Below are 10,369 nucleotides of genomic sequence, written 5' to 3'. Positions count from 1 at the left end.
TTGGTTTTGGGGAGGTTCAAGAACCCCCACCAGGAAAGGTATTATGGTGAGAAAATGTGATTTGCACATGGTTAATCTGCCTTCCATCCTTTATGACAAATTTTAATTCACTTACATTTTTACCACTCTATTTTTCAATTCACATCCTGTCACATGACCGGGGAGATGGCATCTTGCATTATTTTCCGGAAGTACCCATGCGACTTTCAGGCGCACAGACCGACCGGCTCACCGGACGGGAATGCATCACACCATGGCCTCACAGTAAACCCAAGGAAAAGCCTAAAGTGTGTATATCTAACCGGCAATCCGTCACCATCGGCGCCTTGATCATGGACCTCAGGTCCAAAGGCTTTTTTAGGAGGCATCGGAAATGTCAATAGTGCTCTGCAAGTGCTATATTATTTAATTTGGTGTCCTTCTACTTTTCCACGTTCTGGGGATTTAAAGAGCCTATGACAGCAACAGCAGTCACCCTATCTACCAGTAAGGTAGCTAACTAGCTGAGTCAATAAGGGCACCACTTTCCCTTTGGAGGAGAGGACAAGGTACCTAGCAATACGACTACTAAGTAACGGACTAGTTTAGGATATAGTTGCCGATTCCAGTCTTCCATTCGAACGCACAGATACTATTCATTGCGGGTAAGAAACCTGGTCCCTTCGTTTTTTAGCAAGACATGTTGGCTAGCCATCCACTATCAAGGCCTTACAAAAAGTCAACCCATACAAGGTTAGCGTGACATGATGTGACTGATTGCTAGCTTGTACAAAATGTATTTCGCCGTGAAGGAAATTCACTAATTCATAAACTAAAATAACTTTTGGGTAACTACAAGTAACTACTTTACTTAGTCTATATATGTTTATTTTGCTTAATATCAGCGGACTAAATACATCACTGGACATCCAATGCATTGGATGTGAATGCGTGACCAGGTACCCTATCTAGCTAGCATAACGAGATCATGCTGATTTGACAGATTGCTACCTAGTTAGCTAATCCCCAAGACTGTTTTAGCTAGATACCTTTTTACCTGTAAATTAGTTCGATTGCTAGCCATTGCCATATTACTTAGCGACATGATTTAGCAATTTTTGCGAGGACTTCCAAGTCTTGATGGTGAATGACAACACGTCCCACATGTGTACACATGGTTACGTTAACCATGGTGGTATTGTTGCCTGCTGTCCCTCCATCTAACTGCTTGGGCTAGAGCTCAATGATCTGACTTGTCACACAAATAAAAGCAAGCCATCGTCCTCTTTTTAAGAAGGCAACTGTCATGCCCGCTTCAGTGTGCATCTACTGAGGCCTGCTATCAATTCAGCACTATTATGCTAATATCAATGAAAGTAGATATAAGAATGACGGGTGGCTAAACATCCGGCTCAATTGTGAAATGTTATTGCTGAAAGTTTGAACTAACATTGGGAAGCCCACGTTAGTATTTCGATGTAAAGCTAACGTTTGCTAGTAGCACTAATGCCTCTCGCGATAGGATTTATTTTGTGAGGCTTGCCTAGTAGATTCGTCAAGTTCACTAGCAAGTAGAGACACGTAGGCTGGCCTGCTATAACTAGTCGGCTATCAAGCCAGCTATCAAGCCAGCCAACAGTACCCGGCCTTTTTATGCTTTAAGCAAAGCAGTGTGTACCAAGCTAGACTAAAGGCTGGGCACGATATAACTAGAAACTATTTTTTTGTTGGCTACTCTGTACACTTGTTCTAAGGGATTGCCCTCTCTTCTTTTCACTCAAGACTGCTCCTATGTGGCTTACAAGCAAGTTGCCATATGGTTGACAGCTGTAGTTGATTAGCCAACAACAGTAGTCAAAAGTTTTAAAATGGTAAAGGTCTTTCCAAGCTTGATGGTTGTACATTTGAAAAATGTTTCTAGATTGCCTCATCATTTAATGTATTCAATCAAATAGTAGCTTTCGTTTTAAAATTGGCTAGCACTGTCAAACAAATCTAAAGTAGGCCTACAGTATAACTTGCTCGATCTGGTATAAAGTTAATCCTCTATGTAGCTAGTATAGTGGGGTAAGGACAACAATCCCCTCAACCCTAAAACATAATTTACTGTGACAAAACATGAAAATGATTCGGCATCTACGCCATTTAAGCTGTTTTACTGTGTCTGTGGAATAATTTAATATCAATGCTATCTAAATGTTTTACCTAATCTACCTTGTTGTTGCAAGGTAGTGTGGTGGAACTGTCCCTTTTAAAAGTGATTCAGACTGTCCAACCGTTGTTTCTTTAGATATATGTGACTGCGAAGAGGGAATACACTTACTAGCTGGATATAAGTAGGTATTAAGTAGGTGTGTGCTGAGGGGTTTAGGGTGGAGCCATTCTTCTTATCAGAGTAAGGACAGAATGCCAGACCCTTACTTTCTGACAAGGCACTAACTCAGTATGCAAGGCTATATCTTATAAAACTGGAAATATAATAAGTCTTCCACACCAAATATTAAATGCTTCATCTGTCTTATGTTTTTGAGTCAGTTCTCTTATGAATTTACATTGCATTTCTTGGGTGAAGAATTGGTGTTGGAAAGTAAACCAACTGTGCGTCTTTATGAAAGAGAGCTTGAACCAACTGAAATATCAGAACAATTAGTTTATCGCCATGCGTTTTCTTTGTGTCAGGTAGGCAGGCAAGTCAGCGCTACCCTGATGCAGAACCACAGAAGCACGTGAAATGAACAAGCCACTACAGCCTCTAACGGGACCCACTTCTGCCCCACACCCTGCCCCCTCCCCTGGATTGACACAGGTGAGAGCCAGTGACAGTGTGGTATTCAGTTTCCCTCATCAGGTTGGCAGGAAGTTACATAACGGTTCCGTTTCTACATATTCATCCATCTCTCAGGCTGCTTATGCCCCAGGACAGCCCCCATCTCTTGTGTTTGCCACTCCACCACCTCAGCAAATGAACCCTGCACCGCAGCCACGACAGGTATAGTTCCCAGCACATTCTTTCTTTTTAACTTTCCTTGTGATCTTTGTGCCAACTCCAAGATCCTTTCTCCAACCCTCTCCTGTCATATAGGCTTCTACCATATAGTTACTGTAATGTTTGTCAGATTTGTATGTTGTGTACATGCGTGTAACCATTCTTGCATGCCTTCTGGCTCTCAACCTTGATCTCTTGCTTTCTCTTGCTGTCCTCCCAGTTTGCTCCAGGGCCCCGTGCTTTACACCAACAGGTACTAACACCCCCCTCCCCTCACTGTCCCTCCTTTGTGTAGAGCATGCAGTCAAGTTGATTCTCTGGCATTGGATGTCATTCTCATGCTGGATTCGAGCTTTCTTCAGCTCAGTCCATGACTTTTTTTAAAGACTGGACATTCGTCACAATTGTTGGGTCAATCTGGGTTTGTCTGTAGTCTAGCCCGTGGCCCTTATGCTCTCTGTTAATGGAACAAGGCCTTGCATACATATTGATACCACAGAAAACACAGGATAGCCATCTATCGAGTTTTGACTCGATGTTTGCATAGCTGAACACGTTACACCAAATCTAAGGTGCATACTTAAGTGTTAAGGTGCATGTGGAAGAACTGCCGTTTCAGCTAACTGTAAATGGCTGGGTGATTGACTTCTGCTTCTCATACTATCTCTTTCATTCCTCTATTCTTTTTTTTCTTCTCCCTGCTCAATGTCTTTCTCTCTTACTCTTCTCTTGCTCTGCTCGTGTTTTGTACGGCTGAAGGGTGGATACAGAGCTCTACAGGTAACTGCTGCTCTCTCTTGCTCCTTCCCCTATTCCTTTAGCCACCCTAACCATAGTGAAGGTTTGAGAAATGGAGCGTGTATATATATATATATATATATATATATGAAAAAATAGCTTTTTGGCTTGTTCAACAATGCTGGGGTGGTCAAAACATTTGGAGAGGAGGATGGCAAGGTCCAATCTAGGAGCATTTAAAGCATTTAATCCATTTAAAGTAACATTTTGTAATTTCGGTGTCCTGGCAGAGCAACTGCTCAATGTCATGCAGGTTAAGGTTAGCTTTAGCCCTATATATTTTTCGCAAAAGTAGCACAATCTGATATGTAGGTACAAAATGTCAGAACTTAAAAGGGTTAGGATTACATAATTACGGAGTTCACATGCAATTATTACGTACAAAGAAAACATTACGTAAAAAATACATTTCTTAGCACAATATGGCATTACCCGCATGAGCAAGCTTGCTCAAAAACTCTCTCCTATTGTTCTTGACCCCCCCCTCTCCCTTACGCTCCCTCCACCTTGTGTAGCCTTACTACCAGAACCGGCCAGCTATGCCCAGCAGTGCTCCACGGGTCCAAACCAGTAGTGGACCCAGGCCAGTGGGACCTACACACGTCTACCAGACTGGCTCCCAGATGATGATGATCCCCCAGCAGCAGCTGTCCTTTGCAGGCTCCCCACAGAGCTACTTCATCCCTCCTGGACAGGTATTGGACTAGTACACCCTCCCGTACACACACACACTCACAAGTTACAGACGTAACTCGGATTCCATTCAACATAAACATGATCTCCTCCCCCTTCAGTACCGGACTCCTTATATGGCCCCTGCTCAGCAGTACCCTGTGACCAGTGGCACGGCAGGCTTCTACCCAGGAACTAGTCCAGCCGAGTACACTGCTTACGGTAGGATGTACTGCTCTGACATGGGCTGGTATTTACCAAGTACAACCACAAACTCAACCATGACCACAACCTGGCCCCACATGGCAACAAACAAGGAATGCGCCACTACAACTCACAAAATGTGTAAAACCTCAAGGGCTAACTAAAAGCAGAGGGCTGACTCGAGTGTCTTCACACCTGTGATGGACCACTATATGGTTGTCAGCAGTGGTTTTGCTTAGCAAGTGTGTGTGCACGTGTTTGGTCGTGTATGTCTGTGGTGTGAGTTCATACGTATTTCACTCTGGCTCGAGGGGACCCTTCTAGCGGGTCCCCATCGAATGTACAGTGGTCTGACAGATCTCTGCTTCTTGTTTCATGTTCTCAGTCTTTGTTCTATCTCTCTGTAGTCTCACTGACAAAGCTCTAACACCCTGCTTCCTCTGGTTCCTCTCATTCACTCTCTCTTCCTGTCTTTTCCTGCCTTGTCATCCTTTTTCTTTTTTGCCATTTCGCTACTTCCCCTCCTCTTTGCAACATTGCTTCAGAGCCCTCTCTTGCTGCGAGGGAAAGACGGGGTGGTGGGGGGAGAGGGGGTGGGCGAGAGAACGGGCGTCTCTCTCTTCACGGGGCTCCTCTCACCTCCCAGCGCTACCCTGGTGAGTAGTGCATGTATTCGTGCGTGTGTGTGAGAGAGACAAAGGTGGTAAGAGAATGCTGCATCCTTTCTTCAACAGTGCTGTACGCATGTAGTTCAGATACGTTATTTTCTTCCTTGACAAGTATCTGTTTTTGAATAATGTATGTGTGAGGAGGTGGGGGGTTAATCCTCGTGTGAATGTCTGTCATTTCAGTGTATTTATTATATTTCAAATTTCTATCTTCCCCTTTCTCTCTCAACCCGTAGCTGGTGCATATTACCCAGCCCAGCCCCAGTACTCACCGTCAGTCCAGCCCACGCCCGTCATGATCACCACCCAGCAACAGCAACAAGCCCCACCTCCCCAGCAGCCGCCAGCCCAGCCACAAGGCCCACCAAAGAGGGAGCGCAAACCGGTACACACACTCTCACACACACACACAGGATGTGTGGACAATGGAGAAACCCCTTTTTTGTCCACTCAATGTGGAAATTTCCCTTTAGCCCTCCAGTGACAATGACGTGTCCTTTGTCTGAAGTATGAACTCTACAGTGAGGAGTTGGCACCAGTGAGGGGAGGTTCATCAGGGGCAGGACACGAATGGGCAACTGGCAACCCAACTTCACTCTTCCACTCTTTTTCCTCCCCTCTTCTCCCAGATCAGAATACGAGACCCTAACCAGGGTGGACGTGATATCACAGAGGAGATCATGGCCGGAGGAAGGTCCACCTCTACACCCACTCCCCCACAGGTAAGCCCTACCGCTACATACAGCCCTAGAGGGACTTGGGAGTAGTAGGGTGAATGATGCAAGGGGAAGACACCATCGTCACCATAGTATGAACATTTGAATGTCATGGAGCCAGTGGCAGCAAAAACTGTATACGTAGAACTTGTTACCTAAAACAACATGCTAATGGAGCTAACAGTAGCTGGTAAGCCATACAGAGGTTATTTTTGATCATCACAGAATTATTGTATCAATGCCTGTGGTCCAGTAAGTCTGCATATTATAACTTGTGTAGACACACTACACTGGAGTAATTAGCTTCTTTCTATAAAAATGTATTTATATTTCTTTATTGGGTTATGTTTCATACTTTGAGGTGTGATAGTCCACCAATGAGGGGTCCGGACCCATCTTTTAATCCTACATGCTTTAGTCCCAAAATGGCAGAACCCTAACAATTAAATATGATGTCATAAAGGAGACTATAATGGGTTTCACTTCGATTCACAACTCATGATTTATCACCATGTTCTGTTCACTGTCAGTTCTATCTACATCCAGCAGACTGATGTTATTGTCTTCCACTTTACTAGGCCTCTGCTCCATTTGTGTTTGTGACTGTAGCCCTGAATGTGCTTGTTTCAAAAGCTGGCTTTTTAAAATGTGGGTACACGGGTGCGCTCTGCTCCTCTGCCCTGTAGGCCTCCTTGCCTGACGGAGGAGGCCCAGCTCAGACCAATGGTGAAGTAACACAGCCCATCGCCATGACGACGAGAACAGGTGAGCTGTCACTGGCTAAACATATGCATGCAGTTAGCTAGACTGATGACAGCAGTTGAGGAGGTATTTTCAATTCACGTTTTTTCCATTAATAAATAACGTTTTATGTCCTCAACGTACAGATGAAACTGCTGCTACAGCCGGAACCCCACGTTCCCCTGTGTCGTCCTCTCCTGAGCCTGCAGTTGAGGCAGGGCCTGAAACAGACACACAGAGAGACCCTCTCTATGAGCAGACCATCCAATCAGAAGTGGTGGCCTCAATTGAGGCACCCATCTCACCTGGCAAAGATCAGTCACCTGCACCCTCCCCATCCCCTCCATCAGCACCAACCAGGTGCTCCCCAACTCCCCCCTCAGAGCCCACCGTGGCCCCTCCCGCCATCCCTCAGGTGTGCGACACAGTGGATGCCCCGGTGACCCTGACGATGACATCACGTGTCCAGGAGCACCCTTCCAATCAGGACAGCCCTGATGTCACGCTGGCTGTGTCCGAGAAGCCTGCAGTCCAAGAGGAGAAGATAAAGGAGGAGAAAGATGAAGCCGAGATGACGGTGGGGGAGGAGCCTGCCGACGCCAGCCAATCGGAGGTCGAAACTGCAGTGCAGCAAATGCAGGCGCCGCTCGCTGCGGTCAACAGCGAAAACGTGACTCCCCCCTCGAAGGAGGAAACCGAAGCCTCTGCCTGTACAGACGCCATCGTGGAGCCTCTAATTGGTATGCAGGGGACGGCAGCCCCGGCCAACCTGACCCGGGCCGCTTCTCTGCAGGGCAGTCCTGAGGCAGAGGCCATGCCGACCTACAAGGCTGAGCTTCCACTGTCCAACGGCCTCCCTCAGGACCTGGAGGAACTGTCAGAAGAGGTACCCCAGTCGGAGTGTGGGGACACCAAATCCCCTGCGGAAGTCGACGGGCCTCAACCTCAGGAACCCACCTCTTTAGCTGGTCCGACAACACTAGGTCACAATGAGGAAGAGGAGGAGGAAGAGAAGACAGAAAACTTGCACTCTGCCAGTTGCCCCACAGGGGAAACTACTATGCATGGTGAGGGGAAATGGGGAGGAATGAATCTAGGGTTGTGTGTTCAGAGACAGCTACATGTTTAGCCCACAAACGGGCCAACATTCCTAATGTTCTGCTTCAGCTTTGCTTTAACAGCCTTACCTCCGTCCTGCAGCTGCTGTGTCTGTGCCAAAGAAGAAGAGGAACATGAAGGAGCTGAACAAGAAAGAGGCCATTGGAGATCTCCTGGATGCCTTCAAAGAGGTGCATGTCTGCCTGTGGTCCAACTCAACTTCCAGTGTTTAAGTTGTCAATGTAAAGAAATTGTCACAACACAACATTAGCCCCTTACAGGGGTGGCCTTATGGTACCATATATTCGTATTGCCCTTTCCCTTCATTTAATTAGGAGCAAGAAGCTAAGCCTGCTCCAGAGCCTCAGGCTGAGCCTGCCCCCTCCACTCTGGCTGCCCTGCCGGCCGAGGTCTCTGAGGAGACGTGGGAGGAGAAGGAGGACAAGCAAAACTCTGAGCCTGAGACGTCTGAACCCAAATCAGCTGTTGTAAAGTATCAATACAAAGGAGGTGGGGGCCCTTAAGTGTCTACATTTCATCTAAACGAGTTACACAAAATGATTTGATCCCCTGCTGACTTTGATGTTTGCCCACTGACAAATAAATGATCAGTCTATAATTTTTATGGTAGGTAATTCGAACAGTGAGAGACAGAATAACAACAACAAAAATCCAGAAAAACGTACGTCAACATTTTTATAATGTGTGCATTTTAATGAGTGAAAATAAGTATTTGCCCCCTCTCAATCAGAAAGATTTCTGGATCTTTTGTCTTTTATACAGGTAACAAACTGAGATTAAGAGCACTCCCTAATCTCATGGGTTAAAGTGAAAAAAAGTCCTGAGCCGGAACCTTTTGGGGGGGGTTGTGGGGTGGAAAGAAACTGCACTTAAAATTTAGAGAAAATTGAGAGAGAACATGATAATTTTTTTGCTTCTCAGACAAACATTTTTTGAACTGTAGTGTGATGCCATGAGTGTTCACGTAACTCGCATGTTATTTTGAAGCCGACAGGCTAGTTAATGCTTTTTTGTCTTCTGCCAGTTTTCTACGCAGGGTGACCAGTGGCTGGAAACTGTGAATGACAAGTAATGTCATTCACAATCATTCAACGAGTCGCAGACACAGTCAGTCATCAGAGGTGTCAAAAAGTATTCACATTCATTACTCAAGTAGAAGTATAGATACTAGGGTTTAAAAATACTTTTGTAGAAGTTGAAGTTGTACTTTTTACTCAAGTAAAAGTATAATAGTACTGGTTTCAAAACGACTTAAAGTATAAAAGTAAAAGTAGTAATGTAAGGGGGAAAAAATGCCATTATGGATAAAAGCTTAGGCCTTGCCACAGGGGCCTATAATATGCACGACCCCACCTCCCCAAAAGACAAAACCAGCACCTCCTGGAAACCCTAACCCTTCTACTTGAATTAACATGTGTTTCATGAAGCGGAAAATATGATGACTAGTTGCCTATAAGTATTGTAATGGTGCAAAAAGTCAAACTTCCGAGGCATGTTATCAATAGCCTTTATGCAAATTAGACGGCGAGTTTTTGAAAGCCATTAGCTCATGGTATTTGGGTGCGCAAAGCTTGCAGCGCATTCAAAAGTTGTCTTTTCATTCAACCATTTTGAAAAATTCTTCCAGGTACGGCCAGGGATGTAAAAGGGTTGGCTGGTCTTTCTGGCTACCAACCTCCTCGCTTGTGCTTGGTTGGGACATTTCGGTCGAGTTCTCTTGGGTCTCTGCCACGGACATCTAGGCTATACGTTTGCGTCATGTGCAGGTGCGATAGCCTGGCTCTGCCGTCCTACGTACTTCCGCTCAATTTTGATTTTGCTTCTGTACTCGGTCTGGCCATTCAGTACGTAAGTCAGATTTTGCAGGTTAATTTTTAACTGGCCAATCAGCAAACAGAGGGAGTGGCTGAGAACGATGACATTGATGTAGTGCGCTAGTTTGTGTTGTAGTTCCGTAATGGCGGCGGATAAAAATGCGAGGGAAGCCATTCGGTCTGTTGTGGCAAACTGCAGAATATCTATAAACGAAAGCCAGAGCAAGAATACGTTTTGCTGAGTTTTGTTGGTGGCCATGATGTTGTGGCCCTCCTCCCCACGGGGTTAGGGAACAGTTTGATTTTCCACCTACGGCAGCTAGCTCTGTTACAGTAGTGGTGAAGGAATTGGCGAACGCTAGCAATTGGTTATGGCAGATCAGAGTGGCTCTGGGCAGATCCAATAGTTTTAAACTTCAACAGAGTACCCGCCTACAAGGAAGTCAACACTTGTCAATGGAGCGAGGCCAGACTCTGTACAAACGAAATGTACGTATGAGTCTGGTTAGGACCAGGCTACAGGTGCGATAGATCGCGTACAAACCTGGGTGTAGGAATGGTTTATGTTTATACTTCTCATCCAACCACAATCAAATTCACTCTTATCCGGATGGCACGATTTATCTGGATAAGTTATTTGTTGGTGAGGTTTTTTTTGAACAATGACAAGCC

General features: G+C 45.5%; 1 protein-coding gene across 4 annotated transcripts in view; it reads left to right on the top strand.

Moving 5' to 3' along the window:
* Window positions 1-200: 200 nt before the first annotated feature.
* eif4g1a (eukaryotic translation initiation factor 4 gamma, 1a) overlaps window positions 201-10,369 on the top strand; it is a 64,319-nt gene continuing 54,150 nt past the window's right edge. Inside the window, exons 1-12 of one of the 4 annotated variants that reach the window (XM_047018172.1) lie at window positions 201-287; window positions 2,659-2,785; window positions 2,882-2,968; window positions 3,186-3,218; window positions 4,279-4,458; window positions 4,558-4,657; window positions 5,544-5,692; window positions 5,937-6,029; window positions 6,710-6,788; window positions 6,911-7,831; window positions 7,965-8,053; window positions 8,198-8,372. In XM_047018172.1, the coding sequence (XP_046874128.1) occupies window positions 2,711-2,785; window positions 2,882-2,968; window positions 3,186-3,218; window positions 4,279-4,458; window positions 4,558-4,657; window positions 5,544-5,692; window positions 5,937-6,029; window positions 6,710-6,788; window positions 6,911-7,831; window positions 7,965-8,053; window positions 8,198-8,372 (1,981 nt within the window). In that variant the 5' untranslated portion in view covers window positions 201-287; window positions 2,659-2,710. Of the gene's footprint in view, window positions 645-2,658; window positions 2,786-2,881; window positions 2,969-3,185; window positions 3,219-4,278; window positions 4,459-4,557; window positions 4,658-5,543; window positions 5,693-5,936; window positions 6,030-6,709; window positions 6,789-6,910; window positions 7,832-7,964; window positions 8,054-8,197; window positions 8,373-10,369 lie in introns of all 4 variants that reach the window. The other 3 variants (XM_047018171.1, XM_047018170.1, XM_047018173.1) reach the window with 3 other exon arrangements.

The sequence above is a fragment of the Hypomesus transpacificus genome, unplaced genomic scaffold (assembly GCF_021917145.1).
Source record: "Hypomesus transpacificus isolate Combined female unplaced genomic scaffold, fHypTra1 scaffold_96, whole genome shotgun sequence".
NCBI lineage: Eukaryota > Metazoa > Chordata > Actinopteri > Osmeriformes > Osmeridae > Hypomesus > Hypomesus transpacificus.
Note: the sequence above shows the minus strand (reverse complement) of the source record. Positions and strands in the feature narration are given on the sequence as shown.